The 24,011-nt window shown below is 41.9% G+C and overlaps 1 protein-coding gene across 3 annotated transcripts in view; it reads left to right on the top strand.

Moving 5' to 3' along the window:
* The window catches only part of fnip1 (folliculin interacting protein 1), a 114,291-nt gene that overhangs the window by 69,645 nt on the left and 20,635 nt on the right, over window positions 1-24,011 (top strand). For all 3 annotated transcript variants that reach the window (XM_034177984.1, XM_034177981.1, XM_034177983.1), the window contains 5 exons: window positions 386-457; window positions 6,685-6,820; window positions 11,108-11,309; window positions 11,792-11,877; window positions 17,143-17,289. In XM_034177984.1, coding sequence (XP_034033875.1) covers window positions 386-457; window positions 6,685-6,820; window positions 11,108-11,309; window positions 11,792-11,877; window positions 17,143-17,289 — 643 coding nt within the window. The remainder of the gene's footprint in view (window positions 1-385; window positions 458-6,684; window positions 6,821-11,107; window positions 11,310-11,791; window positions 11,878-17,142; window positions 17,290-24,011) is intronic.

Raw genomic sequence — 24,011 nt, 5'->3', positions numbered from 1 at the left:
CCATAATACTGAATAGGGTTACACCACATCGTGGCAACTCTATCGCAAGATTTTGGTTTTCTTGCTCCTTTTTTGGAGTTTTGAACATGAAAGCAGCAAACAACCATCACTAGGGGCCTGTGACTTTGTGGATGCTTGATCACAGTAGTCTGTTTCTGACATGTTTTTCTTGTTTCCTGCCCTCTTCCCATTCACCTTTTCCTCTCTTTTCTTCACCAATTTCCCCCTTTTACACCGTGTTGGCATTGACCCCCCACCCCGTCGTGTTTGTTTTTTTTTGTTTGTTTGTTTGTTTTGCATAGAGACCGTTTTGTCTCACTTTGCTCCCTGTCTTAATATTATGTTTTGTTTTTCTTTTATGCCTCTTTATCTTCTGTTTGTCTAGGGCACAGTCACCCTATGGACATGCCGGGACGCAGGCCGTACGATGAGCGAGACAGTGGCATTGCCAGATCAGGTAGGTTAATGAACCTAAAGCCGAGATTGACCTTCACTCACTGCAGCTTTCAGTTGTACCACTGAGATTAAATTAGCAGTCTTTCTTATTCTTGTCTCATCTATGGAGGTCGGTGAACAGGGGAGATCAAGATAACCTTGGCTTTTCTTCAGGATAAAAAAAAATACAGTGCAGCTGATGGGTTTACTGATCATTCTGCAAACCAAACTATATATTGGTATTCACCCTGTCTGTCTGTCCACCAAATTTAGAAGTGCAGTGTATCCTAAAGCACTTGGCGTATTTCACTGAAGCGTCACACAATGGTAGCACACTGTGTCAAGATCTGGTGAAGGAAAATAACTTTGGTCCGACATCTTTAAAAGGTAATGTGGGTTTTTTTAAGTATATATTCATTTGTGAGCTTGATCACAGGTCTCTTCTTGGGCCAGAATTGTTGAGATTGCTAGATCTGACATGTACATGAATGGCAGGTTAGTTACTTTGGATGCTGACGCAAATCTGCTGACAAGTGACGGGAAGTGTGATTAAAAAGGTGGAGGGAGTACTTGGAGAACCTGATGAATGAAGAAAATCAGGGTGAGAGAAGGACACGTGTGGTGTGGTGAGAGGGAATGACAGGGAATCACGCTGTTGGTTGTGAGATATTTACAGTTCATCCTAGAAAACCTTGTGCAATAGAAAGTGATCTCCTGTACCCCTTGTAATGCCTACCATTCTGTTGAACCAATAACTCTTAACTTCATTGGTGTGACTGCTGCAGATGGGTGATAAAGGAAAAACAAACATAGTGTGTACTTGTCGGGTTGGGCAGCACTTGCCAACAGGAAAGCTTCAAAGCACCTTGTTATTGATTATGTAAGTCTCTGAAACCCTACAAGAGGGATTTGACACCATTTTACTAAAACTATTCCTTTATTTGATGCTTTGAGGATGGTGGTGGAGATTTCTATTACACTGGTCCAGAATTTCCTGTAGGTGTTTTATACTGGGTGTTGTTAAGTACAGACTATAGCATGATACATATTATTTTCATAGTCCTCAAACTATTCACTGACTCCTGTGGGTGGGGGCATTCAGTGTTTGACTGCTCATTTATTCAGGTTTTTCTTTTGTCACCTGTCCCAATGATGGGAATTTTCCACTCAAGCTCTGGTTTTTGGTCACATGGTGGAATAAATGTAGTGGCTCCCTCAACTTGCAGTCAGCCCAAAAAAGTTGTCTCTAATGACCATTTTGTCATTTAGCGTTTTTAGCTTGTGCCTCTGCTGCAGTTATACCAAACCACCATAGACTTAAAACATTTGGGATATAAGTTCATGCCACAATAGTCTCTTGTGCAGGGGACACCTAACTTGACCTACTTTTTCTGGGTCAAATCAGGGAGGATTCAGGAACGAGTGATTTTTGGATGTCTCTCTAATCTCCAGTGCCAGTTTGGTGGGGGCTACTGGTGCCTCAGTGCAGATCTCTTGTTCTCTTCTGAAGCAGAAACACCAAATACTTAGCTGATGTGACCACTGATCAGTGTCTGTAACCTTGACTCTAAATAACCCTGTGATCAGGGATTGTTCAGGGTGTGTGCTCATGTGGGCGGGTTGTTATTGTCATACCAGCCTGGTGTGAAGCCAGATTGTCATGCAATAACAGCATGTGACTCTTAGCTGGCTCACCGGTATCAGATCTCACAAGCCTGCTACAGAGTAATTAGTGTGTGTGTGTGTGTGTGTGTGTGTGTGTGTGTGTGTGTGTGTCCTGTGGTTTTCACGCTGGCGCCGGTTTAGATTAAAAAGGGTTGAGATGACATTATCGTTATCAAGACCAGAATCTGGTAACAAAAAATACTTTATTTCTTTGTAGGTGTGTCACTTGATACAAAACAACACAAGGACAGTTGTTGATCATTCAGTTGTAAAATTAATGTGAAAGCCTGTTTGGAATCCAACTTAATTTTAAAGTTAATTGCAGGGTATTTCCTAAAATAAGCAGTTTCTGTAATTGCTTGTCAAACTCCTCACAGAAACCCAGGCAATTTGATTGTTATATTGTTTGAATTCAGTGAAATACAGCTGTGTGCCTTTACCTCTCTACCAGGTTGTAGTCATGTCCAGAAAACAGTTGATTGAAGTAATTTGCGGCACACTTTTCTCGACTGTAATGTTAAGTTTGTGGATCACATTCCTGTTGCTGTTTTGACTTACACATGAGATTGATATTAAAGGATTACTAAACGACTGCAAGGTCTGTACGGGGAAATATCAGACCTAGGTAAAACACTGAGGTCTGATATTCCCGTACAGACTGAGCAATACATATATATGTTTGTACGTATGTATGAAACGCGAACGCCCGAATATGAAAGCTGCTGATGGCTCATAGTCAGAGCGGAAGTGAAGTCATTCGCTTCAGCAGCGGAGCTGAAGTTCACCTCCAAAAGAAAGAATGACTTCACCTCCTCTGCTCACTTCAGAGCTCTGGAGCCGAGCTAAGAAGCTGCTCACCTTCGAGCTGACGGCCGGTGTCCCGACAGAGCACCGGAGCAGAGCAGGAACTTGTTAACAGATGGTCCGATCGTTAGCTGGTAAGCTTTCAATCTGTGTGTTTTTTCAGTGCTGTTTGGAGTATGTTCATGTCCTACCAGCTTTTTCTAATCGTGTTTTTAGCTTCTGGTTTGTAATGAAAATACATGTTTCAGACTGATTGTCATCGAAACCGGTCCGATATGAGGAGTATCAGACCGGTAATCAGCCAATCAGAGTGCGCGTAGCGTTACAGCCATATAATAATAATAATAATACAATAACATGCTTTTGGAGAGCGGTATGCATTTTCAGAGGCCCAACGTCCATGCCCAGCCGCCCAAAATGACCGATATTCACCCGGGTGAATATTTGTCATTTTGGGTGGCTGGGCATGGACGTTGGGCCTCTGAAAATGCATACCGCACGACAGCTGCATGTTATTTGCATTATTATCACTTAATGAGATACACAACACATTAACAATATTTAATGTCATTTCAAAACGCACGACACCCAGCAAACACGTACATAAAAAGTTGGCTCACTGTCGTGTTGGCTGGTACCGCACTGCTCTCGAAATTCGCCAGGGTGTCCTCATCAAGCTGGCTGCTTTGGCTGCTGTTCATTGTTGGACTATCCATGATAAAATCATCCGGAATATCCATATTGGGACCAACACACATTTCTCGCCTTTTCATGTTATCGTCTGCGGACAGTTCTTGGGTTGCGCATGCTATGATGTCATCACTTTATGCACAGCAGGCAGGTATTTGGATACCTGCCTGTTACTGCAGGCAGGTGTAGACAGATAACGGAAATGTAAATCTATGCTACCGGCCCAGCAATGCCTCAGTAAGTAATAATAATGTTGATTATCATACTCACTTTGTGGACCTTATTTGAGATTGAGTGACAGCTGAAGAACACACAAACACACTGTGATCACATACAGTGCATCTGGAAAGTATTCACAGTGCTTCACTTTTTCCACATTTTATGTTACAGCCTTATTCCAAAATGGAGTAGATTCATTTTTCCCTCAAAATTCTACCAACAACACCCCATAATGATGACATAAATTTTTTATTTTTGTAAATTTATTAAAAATAAAATAACTAATAAATCACATGTACATAGGTATTCCCACCCTTTGCTCAGTATTTTTTTGATGCACCTTTGGCAGCAATTGCAGCCTCAAGTCTTCTTGAATATGTTGCCACAAACTTGGTGCACCTATCTTTAGGTAGTTTTGCCCATTCCTCTTTGCAGCACCTCTCAAACTCCACCAGGTTGGATGGGGAGCGTCGGTGCGCAGCCATTTTCAGATCACGCCAGAGATGTTCAATCAGATTCAGGTCTGGGTTCTGGCTGGGTCAATCAAGGACATTCACAGAGTTGTCCTGAAGCCACTCCTTTGATATCTTGGCTGTGTGTTTTGGGTCATTGTCCTGCTGAAAGATAAACCTTCACCCCAGTCTGAGGTCAAGAGCGCTCTGCAGCAGGTTTTCATCCAGGATGTCTCTGTACATTGCTACATTCATCTTTCCCCTCAATCCTGACTAGTCTCCCAGTTCCTGCTGCTGAAAAACATCCCCACAGCATGATGCTGCCACCACCATGCTTCATGCTTCCCTCCAAGCATGACGCCTTGCATTCACCCAGAGTTGAATCTTTGTCTCATCAGCCCAGAGAATTTTGTTTCTCATGGTCTGAGAGTCCTTCAGGTGCCTTTTGACAAACTCCAAGTGGGCTGCCATGTGCCTTTTACAAAGGAGTGGCTTCCGTCTGGTCACTCTACCATATAGGCCTGATTGGTGCTGTGGAGATGGTTGTCCTTCTGGAAGGTTCTCCTCTCTCCACAGAGGAAAGCTGGTATTCTGACAGAGTCACCATCAGGTTCTTGTTCACCTCTCTGATTTTTCTTCTCACCCAGTTGCTCAGTTTAGATGGGCGTCCAGCTCTAGGAAGAGTCCTGATGCATCAGAACTTCTTCCATTTACAGATGATGGAGACCACTGTGCTCATTGGGACCTTCAAAGCAGCAGCAATGTTTCTGTTCCCTTCCTCAGATTTGTGCCTCAAAACAATCCTGTCTCAGAGGTCTACAGACAATTCCTTTGACTTCATGCTTGGTTAGTGCTCTGACATGCACCATCAACTGTGGGACCTTATATGTAGACAGGTGTGTGTCTTTCCAAATCATGTTCAGTCAACTGAATTTACCTCAGGTGGACTCAAATTAAGCTGTAGAAACATCTCCAGGATGATCAGTGAAAACAGGATGTACCTGAGCTCAATTTTGAGCTTCATGGCAAAGGCTGTAAATATTTATGCACATGTGATTTCTTAGTTTTGTTTTTTTGTTGTTGTTGTTTTGTTTTTTTAATACACTTGCAAAAATCTTAAACTTTTCACATTAGGGCTGTCACAAACTATTATTTTGATAATTGATTAATCACCGATTATTTTTGCAATTAGCCGACTAATTGGATCATACATAAATTGCAGCTTTTTGCACCAGCATTCAGCTGCTCTTATATAACCTCATTAGCTTCAAGCTTGAGGTGTTTAAGATATGTGCTAACTAAAAATAAAGACAGTTAAGATGATAGTTCATTCAACTTTTACTTGGTAACAAAGGCGTCCATTGAAGAGGAACATATTTTTTTTAGAACTGTAACATAGCGTTAAAAAACATTTGCGTTATCTATCACATGTCCTCTTCAAACATGACAATCGCTGTTACAACATTACACCAAACACGTGTGCTAAAGCTAATGAAATAATCATCATTAATGTTAACGTTTACAGGTATCAATGTAAGTAAGTAGATCACTATAGACCTTAATGTTCGTAGCTAACTAGCCACATAGCTTAACAAGATGACTGTTCCTCTTCGTCAGAATCGGCCACAATGTGTTTCCTTCTCAGATGCTCCTGCATCGCCATTGTACTTCTCTGGAAGGCAAGTTCTGTCTTGCAGATTTTAGATTGCACGTTTTCTCTTTAATTTGGTTAAAATGCTCCTAAAATTTGAGCTTTGTTTCCGGCTAGCCATGATGTTGTTTGGGTCTAACTTTTCCAGTGACATTACAGCTGACCTGGATTGCCACTACTGCACATGTGGGTCAAAGACAGCGGAAGATGGAAGCTGTTTTGAGAGAAAAACGAAGTTTAAAAAAATAAACTCTCTGGGGGTTGGTAAGGTTAGACCTTACTTGTGTGAGGCCCCTTGAGGCAACTTTGTTATGATTTGAAGCTATATAAATGAAATTAAATAAATAAATAAAATGATGACCTTGATTAGTAAATTAGTCATGGATGATTTTGGTAGTCGACGTAATCGAGACTCGTCGAGTAATCACGGCAGCCCTATTTCACATTGTCATTGGAATAAGGCTGTCACCTCACAAAATGTGTAAAAAGTGTACTTTCCTGGCACTGTACACTGAAAGTGAAATGAAAGTTGATCTTTAGATAAATCTTGAACAGCCATATTTTTATGTAGAACATCTTGGATAAATGAATACTGATGTAACACTCTCTTTAGCAGTAGAGCACGTAGCTCAGTGGGATAAAGAGATGGGCTGCCATGATGTAACCCCTGGTTTAGATACCTGGTCACATTGCTATCTTCTGTTCTTTTTCTCATTGTCTTCTCTTTCTCTGTTGTTCTTTCTATGTATGCTCCCCCTTCCCTGGCAGCCTCCCTGAGCAGCCTGTTGATCACCCCCTTCCCGTCTCCTGGCTCCTCCCTGACCAGCAGCTGTGCATCAAGCTACCAGCGCCGGTGGCTCCGCAGTCAGACCACCAGCCTTGAGAATGGTTTCTTCCCCCGATGGTGAGACACATGCAGGCATTCATGTACATCTGTCACACCATGGTATTTGTGTTAATATCTCATTTTCATATATATGTGTATGTATGTATGTATATGTGTGTGTGTATGTATGTGTATGTATATGTATGTATATGTATATGTGTGTATGTATATGTGTATGTATATGTATATGTGTGTATGTATATGTATATGTGTGTATGTGTATGTATATGTGTATATGTATGTGTATATGTATGTACGAGGTCTCTTAGATAATAAACCGATCCTTTTATTTTTTTTTTAACTATATGGATTTGAATGACATGCGATTACACCAATCATGCTTGAACCCTCGTGCGCATGCGTGAGTTTTTTCACGCGTGTCGGTGACGTCATTTCCCTGTGGGCAGGCCTTGAGTGAGATGTGGTCCCGCCCTCTCGGCTGAATTCCTTTGTTTCACACGCTGCTCGAGACGGCGCGCGTTGCTTTATCAAAATTTTTTCTGGACCTGTGAGGAATATCCGAGTGGACACTATTCGAGAAATTAAGCTGGTTTTCTGTGAAAAGTTTAACGGCTGATGAGAGATTATGGGGTGTTTCTGTCGGTGTAAGGACTTCCCACGGAGCGGGACGTCCTGCAGCGCTTCCAGGCGCTGTCGTCGGCCTGTTTCGAGCTGAAAACATCCTAATTTAAGGCTTAATTCACCCAGGACATCGTGAGAGAACAGAGAAGATTCAGAAGAGGCCGGCATGAGGAATTTATGCGGACATTCCACTGTTTAAGGACATTTTTTTTAATGAAAGACGTACGCGCAAATTCGCCGAGTCGTTTCCGTGATGACTCGGCAAATCTGTGTGCGCCGCGACAGGAAAAACACCTCCGTGTTGAAAACCATTTGTAGAATTCAGGCGGCTTTTAATGGCTTTCAACAAGTGAGTAACTGAGAAATTGTTTAACAGCTTGGGCATATTCCAACTTGCCCGTTAAGATTTCCAACGGAGGTGTTTTTCCTGCCGCGACCCCCTGCGGTCGGGTCCAGCCCGACATGCGACTCTGCCCGCACGTTCTTTCATTACAAAATGACCGTTAACAATGGAATGTCCGAATAAACTCCTCATGCCGACTTCTTCTGAAAGTTCTCTGTTCTCTGACGACTTACTGCGTCAACAGAGCCTGAAATGTGGAAGTTTTCAACTTGAAACGGCGAGACGCTGCCGCCTCGAAGCGCAGATCGCCGTCAGGCGCCGTGGACCGTCCTTAAAGCGACACTACCAGACCAAAATCTCTCATCAGCCGTTAAAATTTTTACCGAAAACCAGCTGAATTTATTGAATGGTGTCCACTCAGTTGTGCCTTACAGTTTTGAAAAAATTTTTATCAAACAAAGCAACAGTCTCTGAGCCATTCCTAAACAATGAAAAAAATCGACGAGCGGGTGGACGACTCCTCACTCAAAGACTGCCCACAGGCGAATGACGTAACCGACAGGCGTGAAAAAACTCTCGCATGCCCACGAGGGTTCAAGCATGTCTGATGTAATCACACGTGATTCAAATCCATATGGTTTTTGAAAAAAATAAGGTCGGATACTTTTCTAATAGACCTCGTATATGTGTATATATATGTGTATGTATATGTATACGAGGTCTGTTAGAAAAGTATCGGACCTTTTTATTTTTTTCAAAAACTATATGGATTTGAATCATGTGCGATTACATCAGACAAGCTTGAACCCTCGTGGGCATGCGAGAGTTTTTTCACGCCTGTCGGTTACGTCATTCGCCTCTGGGCTGGCTTTGAGTGAGGAGTGGTCCACCCCTCCCGTTGGAATCTCTTTGTCTGAGAACTTCCTGAGAGACTGATGCTTTGCTTGATCAAACTTTTTTCAAAAACTGTGAGGCACATCGAAGTGGACACCATTCGTGAAATTCAGCTGGTTTTCTGTCAAAATTTTAACGGCTGATGACAGATTATGGAATGTTGCTGTCACTTTAAGGACTGCCCACGGAGCGGGACATCGCAACGCGCTCTGAGCCGCCGCTGTCTGCCTGTTTCGAGCTGAAAGCTTCCAAATTTAAGCCTCTGTTGACCCAGGACGTCGTGAGAGAACAGAGAACTTTCAGAAGAGGCCGGGATCAGCAGTTTATCAGGAGATTTTGTATTGAAAGTGCGGACGGGTCCGCACGTTGGGACGCAGCCGGCGCCGCGCTCCGCCACAGGAGAAACACCTCCGTTGGAAGCCTTAAGGACAAGTTGGAACATGTCCAGCTGTTAAACAATTTCTCAGATACTTTTCTCAGGGCGCGTCGCGACGTCCCGCTCCGTGGGCAGTCCTTAAAGCGACAGCAACAGTCCATAATCTCCGTTAAAATTTTCACAGAAAACCAGCTGAATTTCTCGAATGGTGTCCACTTTGATGTCCCGTGAGGCTTCATCACGGCGTTTCTTTGCGCCGAGCAGTTGCACCACGACGCGCCGAACTCCTCCGCACGTCTGTCTTAATGTGCCGGAAAAAGGTGTGTGTGTGTGTGTGTGTGTATATACACATACATACTCTATTTCTACCTCATTCCTTATGTCTTGTGCTGTTACAAGTATTATTATTATTATTATTGTTATTATTATTATTATTATTATTGCTTATCCTCACACACGCTGTTTGATGAACATTTTCCTCTACTTGCACCCACCTTGTGTTTTTTTTTTTAAGAGCTGACGTAACGTGAATTTCTCCTCTGTGAGAGCAATAAAGTTTATCTTTACACACATATATATATATATATATATATACGAGGTCTATTAGAAAAGTATCCGACCTTATTATTTTTTTCAAAAACCATATGGATTTGAATCACGTGTGATTACATCAGACATGCTTGAACCCTTGTGGGCATGCGAGAGTTTTTTCATGCCTGTCGGTTACGTCATTCGCCTGTGGGCAGTCTTTGAGTGAGGAGTCGCCCACCCTCTCGTCGATTTTTTTTTTTTTTTCATTGTTTAGGAATGGCTCAGAGACTGCTGCTTTGTTTGATCAAAATTTTTTTCAAAACTGTAAGGCACAACTGAGTGGACACCATTCAATAAATTCAGCTGGTTTTCGGTAAAAATTTTAACGGCTGATGAGAGATTTTGGTCTGGTAGTGTCGCCGTAAGGACGGCCCACGACGCCTGACGGCGATCTGTGCTTCGAGGCGGCAGCGTCTCGCCGTTTCAAGTTGAAAACTTCCACATTTCAGGCTCTGTTGACCCAGTAAGTCGTCAGAGAACAGAGAACTTTCAGAAGAAGTCGGCATGAGGAGTTTATTCGGACATTCCATTATTAACAGACATTTTGTAATAAAAGAACGTGCGGGCAGAATCGCGTGTCGGGCCGGACCCGACCGCGGGGGGTCGCAACAGGAAAAAACACCTCCGTTGGAAACCTTAATGGGCAAGTTGGAACATGCCGAAGCTGTTAAACAATTTCTCAGTTACTCACTTGTTGAAAGCCATCAAAAGCCGCCTGAATTTTACAAATGGTTTTCAACACGGAGGTATTTTTCGTGTCGCTGCACACACAGATTTGCCGAGTCGTCACGGAAACGACTCGGCGAATTTGCGCGCACGTCTTTCATTAAAAAATGTCCTTAAACAGTGGAATGTCCGCATAAAGTCCTCATGCCGGCCTCTTCTGAATCTTCTCTGTTCTCTCACGACGTCCTGGGTGAATTAAGCCTTAAATTAGGATGTTTTCAGGTCGAAACAGGCCGACAACGGCGCCTGGAAGCGCTGCACGACGTCCCGCTCCGTGGGAAGTCCTTACACCGACAGAAACACCCCATAATCTCTCATCAGCCGTTAAACTTTTCACCGAAAACCAGCTTAATTTCTCAAATAGTGTCCACTCGGATATTCCTCACAGGTCCAGAAAAAATTTTGATAAAGCAACGCGCGCCGTCTCGAGCAGCGTGTGAAACAAAGGAATTCAGCCGAGAGGGCGGGACCACATCTCACTCAAGGCCTGCCCACAGGGAAATGACGTCACCGACACGTGTGAAAAAACTCACGCATGTGCACGAGGGTTCAAGCATGATTGGTGTAAACGCACCAATCCAAATCCATATACTTAAAAAAAAATAAAAGGATCGGTTTATTATCTAATAGACCTCGTATATATGTATATATATATATATATATATATATATATATATATATATATATATATATATAATTAATTAATTAATTCATGGAAGCTTGTAGATGTACATATAGATGTCTCCCCAGCTTTTATCTGAGGGTAAAGTCTACCTCTGTGTGTCCTGTTTAGGTCCGTGGAGGAGAGCTTCAATATGTCTGACGAAAGCGGGGGGCCCAGTCTCGGCGTGGCCCGGAAGAAGAAGATTGCCATTGGGGTCATCTTCATGTTGTCCCCAAACCACGAGGAGAACATTCGCTTCCAGGACTTCTTTTTCTCTCACTTCCCTCTCTTTGAAAGCCACATGAACAAACTGAAGAGTGCCATCGAGCAGGTGAATTTACGTACAGAGCCGTGTTTTTAGACCTGTCACATCTGTTCGTGATGAGCGGATCTTCTTTCATTGATAATGTAATTTATTTTATAAGTTCAAAGATTGAGGTTGAGTTTAAAATATTTTGCAGTAATCAAGTGATGTCTCACTCAATTTGAATAGGATATCATTCTCTTACATACGCTATATTAATTTCCTTATTTACTGTGGAGGTTAGTAAAATCAAGTTAGCCACAGTATGAATAGAACTCAAAGCAAACCATACCCCCTCTGCTGGTGTAAAGCGCAGAGTGGCTGTCTGACCCAGTGACCAGCCAACGTTGACTCTGTATTTCTGCAGTTTTGCTTTGCTTTTTGTTTTGTTTTGACACCTGTCTAGTTTGACTCTCCCTTACTCTGTAGAATTCTTTGCGCCCCTTTTCTGTCAGTTTGTCAACTTCAGTGCTAGTGCCTAAAGTCATGTGTGTGCTGTCAATTCCAAGGCCATGAAGATGAGTCGACGGTCACCTGATGCCAGTCAGAGGGCTTTGGCCTACAGCCGAATGGTAGACGGCCTCAATGAGTTCAGGTAGAGCCACAACTCGTATTCACTTACTGTCACTTTTTTGGGAGGGGTGTTCTCAAGTTAGATATTTTCCACTCGTGATCATTAGAAATTTGTGCTAAACCTTCACCAAAAGCAACATCTAGATGTCATTCAGCTTCTGTGTATTGTGGGAAAAGTTTTTTGGAAAAGATTTTGGAACATTTGACTTTTTTGTTCTGTTTCCAAAAACGTTCCGCTGTCAACACTGTGGATATTTCTTTGAAAGATAGTCAAAAGCTCTGCTTCATCTGGCATTCATTCTCTGGATACCAGGCAGCACAGATCATTTAACTGTAAGACAACTGCTGCACATGGAAATATGCAGCAAAGCTAACCCTTTTTCTCCTACGTCTTGCAATGTAGTTTCTGTGAAGTAACCTTTTACAGAATTACAGTGTATGTATGATATTATGACAGCATAACCACGACTTCTTATTTTTGCAGTCTTGCTAATTGAATTTTTTTGTTTTTTGATGTGCAACCATTTGTTGCACAAGCTTCCACGTTTAAGCCTTTAAGAAGAAGATATTTACTGTGTCTTCACTGCTTAACATGCATACTGAAGTATTAATGTTCCACGAAACAGTTCCAGCAGCTGCTCATACCATGTTATTCAGGTATGGCACGAACGTCTGTGCTGCTGTAATGACCCGAGAAGTCAGTTGCACTTGCCAGTAATTCCACACATAGATTATGTAAGGCAGACGATGACCAGACATTATTTGGACTTCGTGTTTTGTGCATCTACCAAGTAATAAAACTGAAACAGGCTTACAGATCATTGGATACTGCTAGAAGGTTCCTTGTGATGAGAAGTATCACTTGCATTGTGAGGGAACACCAGCAACAACATTTTGGATGTGCTGTGTATTCCTCTGTGTGTAATCCATCATGTAGGCACTTTAGTGTTGAGGACCAAACGGCTGAAGAGGTTAAGGGAGGGATGGATGGTTACTTTTGAGAAGTAGGTTTAGACTTGTTGTCTAAGGTGGTTCACTTTCACTTTATTTGTGTCCCCCATGGGGCAACCAGTTCTGCAGCCTGAGAATACATCAAAAGCACATGACACACAGAACACACACCAGTACCATTACCATGGTGCAGCATCACAAACAATTACAGTCCAAACATTAAAATACAGTCCATTAAAATGATTCCAGTTTTAACTCCTTCCTTGGCCTGCGTTCAGAACAGCAATGGCTGCAGGAACAAAAGAGAACTTAAATCTGTTACCCTTCACAGAGGGAAACCTGAGCCGTGAGCCAGAAGGTAAATATTGAAAATCACTAAAAAGAGGATGAGCAGAGTTCGACAATATACTCAATGCTTTCCTCTTTACTTGGTTGTCCAGGGCGGTTCAGTGGATGTGGTGATGCGCGGCACTGATGTTTCCAGACTTGACTATGAAAGTGTGTTTCTTGGTGGCGAACGACTCATTGACGTGAAGCAGGGATTTTGTAATTCTGCACAGGGAGAGGTGTTTGAGTCATCAAGGAATACTCACCCTGGTTAATGAGTGAGAGCATGATGAAGACACTCTGTTGGTGATGTGCTCATAATGTTCAGAGAATCGGTTTTGATGCTTATTTTTATTTATTAGTTTTTTGCAAAATTACTGTGGTTGCAATGGAAAAAGTGGGTTTAAGGATTGGAACTTTATTTTTGCTGTTGTGACGTTTGAACTCTAACATGTCTGTGTGGCAGTTGGGTGCATTTGAGCTTATTTCTGCATGTGCACATATGCGCTTGTGTCCTCAACGACTTTCACTTGCCACTCGCACTGGCACGCAGTTCCCTGTCTGAGGTTCTCCCCCCCCGTCATTGCTGCAGTCATATGCCTGTTGGCAGCCGTCCACAGCAACCCCAGCTTTCTGGGTGGCAACCCTATCTACCTCACACGCTGGCCACGAGCACGAGAATAGTAAATATCATGCGAGTGCCAGCAGGAGAAACGCTGCTGCCTGAGACAAACAAAATGTCTGCAAAATCTCACCTTCTCTCAGTTGCTAAATTTAAGTTCAGCCACCTTTGCCATTATAGGTTTCGACTTCTTAGAATGATGATCAAGGAAATGGAGAAGAATAGACTTTCCTTAATGCTGGTTTGACATAGTTTGACAGCACACACCTGCTCAGACGCACTGGCAGTGAGCAGCTCAACATTTAATAGAGGTATGTGCACATAACTGCTTTTCCAGTCTGTGCTGGAATACATCAGAATTACTGAGGAATACCAGCCAGAGAACGCACCAGTTCCCATTTAGCTTAAAAAGAAAGAAAAAAAAAAAAAAAAAAGGCCGAATCCTTTTTGAAGCTTTAGACAAAAATGCACATTAAACATCAAAGCACCAGTAACTAGAATACACTGCAGCCTGATAATTTATTCTGACATTATAATAAATACATGGCATTTAAAAGTTGACAGATGTGCACTTGAAATGAGGTGTAAGAGGAACGAAGAGCTGAACAATTAAAGTTCACTTTGTACATTTAACTAAGTAGTTTTACAAAGAGTGAAATCAAATTGTATTTACACATAAAATAATGGATGAGTAAAACAAATGTAATATGTCAATATACCCGCATTAATAAATATTTAATTTAGTTTATTCACCAGTTGGTGCACTGCATGGAATGCGCCCCAGCAATAATTCTCACATATTATAACAGTTTATATTGCAGCTTGTTGTTACCTGAGGCCAAAATAACAGCCATCGTGTATTGCGAAATCTTTGCTTCTGTCCGTCTGTCTCTGCTTAGCATATGTCCATTCCTTTTACTGCCAGGGTCTTCAAATTCACAGGGAGCATTCTCGGGACACAGACCTTGGCTCACCTTGACCTATTTTAAAAGGTCAAAAGGTCACATTCTGTTTCCTATTTTCATGCTCATACAGCCGAGGGTATTTTAGCATTATGTTTTTTGTTTATCCATTCAGTTATATTGAACTGAAGTTATGTTTTACAACACTTAAAATGTAATAAAAAAAAACTCTACCCGAGTATATAATTTAATATGTTATATGAAATAGGCCTTTCCATGTCGTCAAGCTTTTCTTTAGAAACTGCAGCGTAATGAAGCAGAGTGTCCTAAACAAGGTCAGAAATGTTTGGAATTGGTGCCCTTCATATATAGGTAATATAAGTCTGTTTTTTCTGCCACATGAGTTTGTATTCACATTACTGCCATGTTGCTTAAAGTTCACCTGATCATTTGGTGCAGAGTGGCTGATCTGTTGTTCATCTCACATTGGCTTGGTCCCAGACATCTGCCCACTAGGGGGCTTTCAGCAGAGTATTGTATACCAGACACAGGGGACTCAAGTGGGTCTTGAAAAGGTCAGTGATAAGTCGACCTGTTTATAACAGTGGAATGAATACATTACTGTTGGGTCATTTGATGTGGCTCTCTTAAGTGATGGTCCATCTCTACTGCACTGCTGACAACTAAATGTAAGGAGTCAGAGATGTGTCGAGTGACAACTGAGTTACGTCAACTACAAGCTGGTTTGGCCTGCAAGAACTGATCTTATTTGGTGCATTCATATGTTTGCTGTCTTATCTTGAAATTGAAACGTTGGAGGCCTTGTTTTCAAATGTATTTAATTGTCTCACTGGTTTGAAATTGAGGGCTACATTTGAATCTGACAGGAAACAAATGATGAGATTTGTAACTGTGACTCTGGGGTTAATTTTTTGTATATTTGCTGGAGGGTTTTTTCTACGTTAAATTGATACTTGTTTTTCAGAAAGCCTGTAATCAGAGACTACATACAGCGTTCCTTCTTTCTGGATAAAACAGCAACTCAAAATAGCTTCATCTGGAGTCGTGGAGTTGTGATGAAGGGAAATTCTTTGTGACCCTTGTGTTTTCTCTCAGCATGCAGCCAGTCTGCAGGGGTCAGTATAGGTCACATCGTTTCAGAATTTAGTGTTAAGTTAGTTTTTTTTTTTTTTTTTTTTTTGTATTGCAAGATCTTTTGTGAGAGCTTCACTTTGTTTTGTAACCTGTGCAGGTTTAATGGTGTTGGCTGTATCACTAGAAACTATGATGTCTTCTCACTGAAAGATGACCTGTGTTGCCACTGTTGTCATTGTTTATTTTTAATAAAATAATTATTTGTGAGGAAATTGGACATTTTATTGAAATGGGCAGTCTGATAAATATAATATTTGGCAGGTTTTGCAAACGCCCACCCCCACTTAAAGCAGAATTTCATGCATAGCGCCCAGGGCGATCAGACACGCGAATATGGTATATAATTTTCTGCAGATTCCTCTTATTTCTATATACTTGTATACTATTCAGAATGCCATTTGTTTCCTGTCGAGAGAGAGAGGGGAAGAGCTCTCTTCCCTCATGAAATAAAGTTGGACATTAGTGCACTAGTGGATCTAGTCTGCACAGCTTTTATGCCAAATTTTCGAGCTAAAGAATGTTGGTGCAACTCATGTCCATTTTTCTGCCAGTATTTCCATTTTTTGTTTTTCTGTCAACATGACATTTCTGAATGGTTCTCTATTAAACTTTGTGTATCTGTACCAAAAGGGAGAATGAAGCTAGATCTTCCTAAAAGTCTAATTTACTGTTTCTTGACTCTGTGTCCACACCAACATACAACTTATCTAAAATCCATTCACTTTTTTTTTTTTTTTTTTTTTGATATCTTATTAACAATCCAGGAACACTAGTGATAAATCATTGCCAGCAATAATGATTAAGCTTTTTCTGCACAGTTGTAAAAGCTAGACATTGCACCTACGCACAATTAAAACAGCTGCACTACATATTTCAACTATGATTTGAAAGGCCTAATTCCCTACATTCCTCGGGATGAGAGATTCCTGTGTCCCTGTGTCAAAGCTTGGCTCCATGCCGAGACGTGCTCACCAACACACCCCACGCTCCATGGAAACTCCAGGCTTTCTCAATGGACAAATGCCCCATACAGATGCACATGCACACACTGTACAGAGGAAGAGACAGGGATGTGGGCGAGTATGTGTGTATGCTCTGCAGTGCGTCAGCTTGTTACTAACACACACACACACACACGCCACCCGGGTCTCGGATGGCCTTGGAGCAGACAGGGAAGCTCTGTGAACTGAAATGTCTTTTGTTTACCCCAAGAGATAATAACGTGTCTGTTCTCACTGTCTGTTTTCTCTCTTTTCCCCTGCTTACTTTTCATTTGCGCTGTCCTGGCACTCTCCTTCTTTCAACCCTCCCTCTGCTGCCTCATCTTTAGGATGACCATCTGCAACCTCTACACCATGCCTCGGGTGACTGAGCCCGTCTGGTTGACGATGATGTCTGGAGCATCAGAGAAGAACCAGCTCTGTGGTCACTTTATGAGGGAACTTTCATTGCTAATGGAGCAGGTCTCCAAGAACCAGTTGAGTTTTTGAACGTAAAAATGGTCTTTTATTCAACACTGACATGATCTTATGGATACTGTATTCCAGACAGTCAGGTCTGGTTTAAGAACATGCCGCGGTGTTGCACTTTAATTCATCAACCACTTCCTCAAACAGCTTTTAGTTGTGGCAGCTGCCAAGACAAACCTGCAGTCCTCCCTTGTCTCCCAAAAGCAGGCATCTGCCACAGACAGGTGATAAGTAGGCATTCCCCTGACCTGTTGCAATTGTTGTGGTCCTCATCAGTGAGACTCCATTGTGCTAGAACATGGTTTTAAAAAAAAAGCGTCTCATGTCCAGAGTGTTGCAGCTAATGTTCTCTGACAATTCAGGATCTCATCCTGTTGTGGTGCTCCCTAAAGGAAAAGAAAACCCACTGATAATTTATGATTGGGTTGGTAGATTATGATATTGAGAGCCGATATGAAAAGTTGTAGGCCTGTGTGATCATTTATGGCAAAGTTAAGATAGTTTTTGTATGGCTGGTCTAAAGCCACCAGCAGCCATGTTGGCTGCTATAACAGCGATGTGTGACATCACATGGGCACAGAGGTTCACAACTCCGCCAATGTCGCTCTTCTGTATTTATGAAATCGTCGAATTCTGCTTAAATGCCGACTTTCGTATGCAGATATTTCAGTTGTAAGAGCTCCTTATTTTCATTGATACGCAGAAATTGTCCAGGGTGGATCTGCATGTTGAATTGGCACAGGTTTTACGCCGGATGCCCTTATGTGACGCAACTCCACATTACATGGAGAAATGTGGCAGGAGTGTGATTTGAACCCAGAACCTTCTGCACTGAAACCAAGTGCATTAACCACTTGGCCACCACCCCTGAACAGTCTATCTTCCCAGCTGCATTATATCAGTGGGTTTTCTTTTCCTTTAAGTAAAAACTCTAGTCATTCCAGCAGTACTAACGGATTCTCTGGAGAGACGCAAAACCAAAGACATCCAGTTGTTGTTAGCATCCAGGTTTTGCAACCATAAGATAAAATCAGAAGTACCAAGACTCTGGAGACTTGGAGTTTCATCCTGCAAAAATATGAGCATCACATTTCACCTTTGTCAAAAACCTCATGACTCCAGAAACTCCTTCCAGACATCTTTCCACTTTGCAGTCTCAGCATCAAAAGGCATGAATATGGTGGCTGAAGAAAGTAAATTTCTCTGATGATATCACCACAAACTGCTGATGGCTGAATCCAGGAATACATTAAAAGCCTGCTTCCAGTTGTTTGTCCAGGACAGTTCCAAGCCTGTGCATTCCGACTTTAATCCATGAATTCTTCAGGAAAATACTACAGACCCTGAAATTTCTCAGGGTGTCTTACAAAGTGAACAAATCACCTGAGTCAAAGGTCTTTTTTTCCACAAATCAGCAGAGACTGCAAAGAAGCATTTTCGTTATTAACACTTGCGTTCAGTGGGTACAGCTAGTTTGTGGACTCAATGTGGCTCTATTGGTGGAAATATGGGCTATTAAACACTGTGGTCACTGAAGGGTAACCAAGTGGCAATGGGTCCTGTTGTGGATGACCCTTGCCAGTTCATTACCTAACACAATGCTGTGTAATGCCTCTGTCATGTTTCAGTCCAAGTGATCATACTTTCATTTACAGAAAAGGACAAGGGCTTTCTTCCAGTTTGTTGGGGAAAGAGCTGTCTCCAAGAAGGAAATATAGATAAAGACCAGCTGAACAGCATGTCCATCCCCCTGAAGAATCTCAACAAATACTGATCCTTGCAATTTTTCCACCTGTTTCACTACTCTTACAATTTAACTGAAATTTGGTGGCCCATCGCTAACTAGAGGATCAACCATGAGAATGTCTGCACTGAAAATGTTCAACATCCTGGCAGCAGGATTAGCCTTATACAACTACTAGAAGTAGCCAGTCCATCATGTCAGCATTAGGCAGTCATCCATCAAGACCAGATTTATGCTTGAGCGCTGTGTTGTCAGTGGTTGACTTCTTAATCCTGAGACTAGACTACTCTGAGCACTGAGCAACCACCAGGTGGCACCAGATTGTATTGAGAGTGACCTTTGTGAGTGTCCTATTTGTCACAGTGTACAGTGTAATACCTTTGTTGTTGTTTTCAGACAGGAAAAACATTTTCATTCTTAGGGTCTGTTGGGATGATACAGTGTATCCAGAAAGTATTTAGACTGCTTTTTCCACATTTTTTTTTGTTACAGCCTAATTCCAAAATGGAGTAAATTAATTTTTTCCTTCAAAATTCTACTCACAACACCCCATAATCACAACATGTAAGAAGTAACTTGGAATTTTTTGCAAATTTATTAAAAAATAAAAAAGTAAGAAATCACATGTACATAAGTATTCACACCCTTTTGGTCAATACTTTGTTGATGTACCTTTGGCAGCAATTATAGCCTCAAGTCTTGAATATGATGCCACAAGCTTAGCCCACCTATGTTTGAGCAGTTTTTGGCCATTCCTCTTTGCAGCACCTCTGAAGCTCCATCAGGTTGCATGGGGAGTGTCGGTGCACAGACATTTTGAGATCGCTCTGACAGACTGACCATCTAGTTCTTGGTGACCTCCCTGACTAAGACCCTTCCTCCCTGACCAGTTTAGACGGGTCACCAGCTCTAGGAAGAGTCCTGGTGGGTCTGAACGTCTTCCATTTACAGATGATGGAGGCCACTGTGCTCCTTGGGACCTTCAAAGCAGCAAAAACGTTTCTGTACCCTCCCCCAGCCTTGAGACAATCCTGTCTTAAAGGTCTACAGACAGTTCCTTTTACTTCATGCTTGGTTTGTGCTCTGACATGCACTCAACTGTGGGACCTTTTACGTAGACAGGTGTGTGCCTTTCGAAATCATGTCCACTCAACTGAATTTACCCTAGGTGGACTCCAATTTAGCTGCAGAAACATCTCAAGGATGATCAGTTGATGATCAGATAGATGCACCTGAGCTCAATTTTGAGCTTCATGGCAAAGGCTGTAAATACTTATGTACATGTGATTTCTTAGGTTTTTTTTTTTTTGTTTTTTTTTAGTACATTTGCAAAAATCTCATAAAAACTTTTTTTTTCCACATAGTCATCATGTGCAGTATTTTGAGGAAAAAAATTAATTTAAAGGCTATAACATAAAAAAATCTGAAAAAGTACAGCACTGTGAATACTTTGTGGATGCACCGTACCTCTATTCCATGCGAGAGCAAAGACTTCATGCAGTGTCTTCACATGCCTGAGAGGTTAAGCCAGGATGGCAAGAATGAATGTGTGAAGTTCATGCTGTCTTTTTATTCATGTTTGCATGATGCTGGTGTGCAGGCGACCAGACTGCACATAGGGAACCTGACAGTTAGAAGCTTTTTTTTTTCACATGCATATTACACAATCCTTAACAAAAATGCCACGTTACACGTTTCCACAAGTGTTTTTAATTCGCACTTCCTGGGTGAGAGCATTGATGAAATTAAGCACATTCACAAGCCTTTCAGCCAAACAGAACCTAGCTGTGTGGTGAAAGCTGGTCAGAAAGTTGATTTCACATAGATGTGGGAAAAGATGAAGAGAAAAAAGACTTGCATTATGTGATCCTTTTTTTAAATCAGACATGGTGCTTTATTTGAATCCAACAGTTGCAGTCTATAGCTTTCAAATGTCAAAAGCAATTAAGGACATTATTAGACACTGTCATGGATTCTTGGTCATTGGAATTTGCAGTTTGGATTTTTTACAGGTTCAGGCTTGTGCAACTACTGTACATTCATACTTAGCAGTAAGTAACTCATACAGTTTGACTATAATCATTGGAAACATGAAAGGTGTTCCAGATGTTAGAGCAGATCATGGCACATGAGGATCTTTCTTGGTATTTGCAATTTCACAGTATTTGCAATTAAAACGCCACACTGACTTTAATTGCTTGTCATTCCATCTGTGTTTCAGCCTCAGAGATTTATGTGCAAGAGATTCTCTGCTCACCTCTGGCTGCTTATTGTTGCTGTTACAAAGCCAAGTCAATCCATTCGTAATTGTACTTGTATGAATTGGTAGCAAGGCCTTTATTGAACATACCCCTATTCACAGCATCTGATTTTAGTAGCTTTCAGCACATTAACCGAATTGGCTACTTCAAGTTGATCATGAAAGATTGTAATAATTGCTAAACTTTTCATCAAGATACATGTGCCTTTACAATTTTACTAAACAGTAAATAAGTGCATCATGAACTTCTGTAAGTTTGTACTCTTAAGTATATCCAAAAAAATCCAAGTAAAAAGGCATTACAGTACTGACAACACTGAGACTTAAAGAAAAATGAAGGTTCTGTGAATTAACTTCATACATACATGTTCCTCTTCTTTGTATCTTTGAAGCAAATTCAGGAGCTTCTTGCTGTAGGTGGGTGGCACCATTGCTTATTTGTTGAACATCTGTGCTGAGTTCAGTGGAAGAAAAATTGACCTAGAAATGTCTTTTGTGTTTGAACTGTTGACCATGACAAGAAACTGTTCATGACCTCTTCAGTCTTTGTGTGTGTGTGTGCGCGCGCGCTTCAAGTAACTTTTTCCATAGTCACTGGTTACAGTACTGTAAATACCAAACAAATACTGAGACATCAAAGTTTTGCAGTCTCCTTCGAACCCTTTGTGGTTACTGATGTTAATAGTGACTAATTTTCTGAGGTTGAAATTGTTCCCATGACCAGTGGCTTTGATGACTGCTTTGTGAGAACTCTCTTCTGGCATGTGATGGAACTTGACCACTATGACACTGAGTCATGAGACAGGAAGGGAAGTAGACACTTGTGGTCAGGACTGAGAAGTGAATCATCCTAATAGCTTGTGTGTCTGTATATGTATGTCCGAGCGTATCGTGATTCTGTTGAGCAAGAACGTTTTTGTGGAGTGAGAGAAGATTGTTATTGTCAGACTCATGAGGTCACTCTTTTTTTTTTTTTTTTTTTTTTTTTTTTTTTGCAGAAGAAATAATGTTTTAGTTTTGAGGGTCCTGATGCTTCCTGTGTTATTACCACTGCCAACGAAGTTAGGCAGAGGTTATGTTTTCGCCCTTGTTTGTTTGTGAACAGCTTGTATCCCACAATTGTTTCATATATCATTTTGAAATTTTTCAGAGGATTCATATCCTGATAGGCAAGAATTGATTCCATTTTCAAGGTCAAAGTCATGAAAATATTGGAAAAATGCCTATCTTTTAACATTGAATGAATTTTCAAAATTCATAACTTTCTCAAAAAAGATCACATTTCTTTCATATGTGAGAGCATTATGTAGGATGGTATCCTTTATCAACTGACAAAGTTTGATCTGGGTCTGATCTGGATTCCAGATTTTGTGGCCATTGAAACCCCACCAAAATTGGATGGAGGTTCCAATTTTATGCCTGTTTGTCGATCTTCCAGTAATCAAAGTCAAAGTGTCTTTGTCTTTATCGATCAGAAACAAAGTGCCAAAAGGCAGTGACAAATTCTGCATAGCAGAGATAACCAATGTTCTGTGAAAATTATCCAAAAAACAATTCAGAAACTGAAAAAGGGAAAAAAAAACAAAAAAAACCCTTGACAGCACCACAAAAAAACTCAAGTGCATTAACTAAATACACGCTCCTGACCTTTGATCACATCTAATTTAGCTTATGAAAAGCCACTTCCAACACACTTAATGACTACAGACCTGTGGCCCTAAAATCACATGCTGTGAAGTCACTGGAAAGGTTCATTCTGAGGTACCTCTGCGCAGTCATCGAATCATCTCTGGACCTTTGCAGTTTGCGTACCAGCCCAACAGGGGATTTGAAGATCCCATCATCTTAATGTTGCACAGGGCTTACTTTCACCTGGAGGAGGCAGGCAGCACTGTGAGAGTCATGTTCTTTGACTTCTCCAGTGCGTTCAACACCAGCCGACCTGACTTGCTCAGCAATTAAGCTACTGGGCATAAAGGTGGAGGCTCTACTGGTGGCCTGGATTGCCAAGTACCTCATAGGCCGCCCACAGTATATGAGACTTTGGGACATTACATCCGACACAATCAAGAGCAGCACGGGGGCACCACAAGGGATGATCCTGTCTCCCTCCTGTTCACACTCTACACGTCAGACTGCAGGTTCTGATTACAGTCCTGCCATTTGCAGACGTTTTCAGATGACTCTGCCATTGTGGGCTGCATCATCAGTGACCAGGAGGCTGAGTACAAGAGTGTGGTGGACAGGTTTGTGGAGTGGCGTGGACTCAACCACCTGCAGCTCAACGTATCAAAGGAGAAGGAGCTGGTGGTGGACTTCAGAAGACCGAAGACACGTCCAAACCAACTTACCAGCAACGAAACAGAGGTGGACATTGTGGATTACTACAAGTACCTGGGTGTCCACATAGACAACAAACTGGACTGGACTGTAAACACAAATGCTGTGTATAAGAAGGGTCAGAGCCGACTGTACTTCCTCAGGAGGCTCAGATCTTTCAATGTCTGCAGAAACATGCTGTAGATGTTTTATCACTTGGTGGTCTCCAGCATTCTGGGGCAGCAGGCTGAAGGCAGCTGACACAAACAGACCCAACAAGCTCATCAGGAGAGCTGGCTCTGTCCTGGGGCTTGAGCTGGAGTCTGTGGTGGAGGCCTCAGAGAGGAGGATGTTGAGGAACCTGCATCCTGGACAACACCTCCCACCCCCTGCATGCCACACTGACA

This window comes from Thalassophryne amazonica, chromosome 9 (genome assembly GCF_902500255.1).
Source record: "Thalassophryne amazonica chromosome 9, fThaAma1.1, whole genome shotgun sequence".
In the NCBI taxonomy this organism is placed as follows: Eukaryota; Metazoa; Chordata; class Actinopteri; order Batrachoidiformes; family Batrachoididae; genus Thalassophryne; species Thalassophryne amazonica.
Note: the sequence above shows the minus strand (reverse complement) of the source record. Positions and strands in the feature narration are given on the sequence as shown.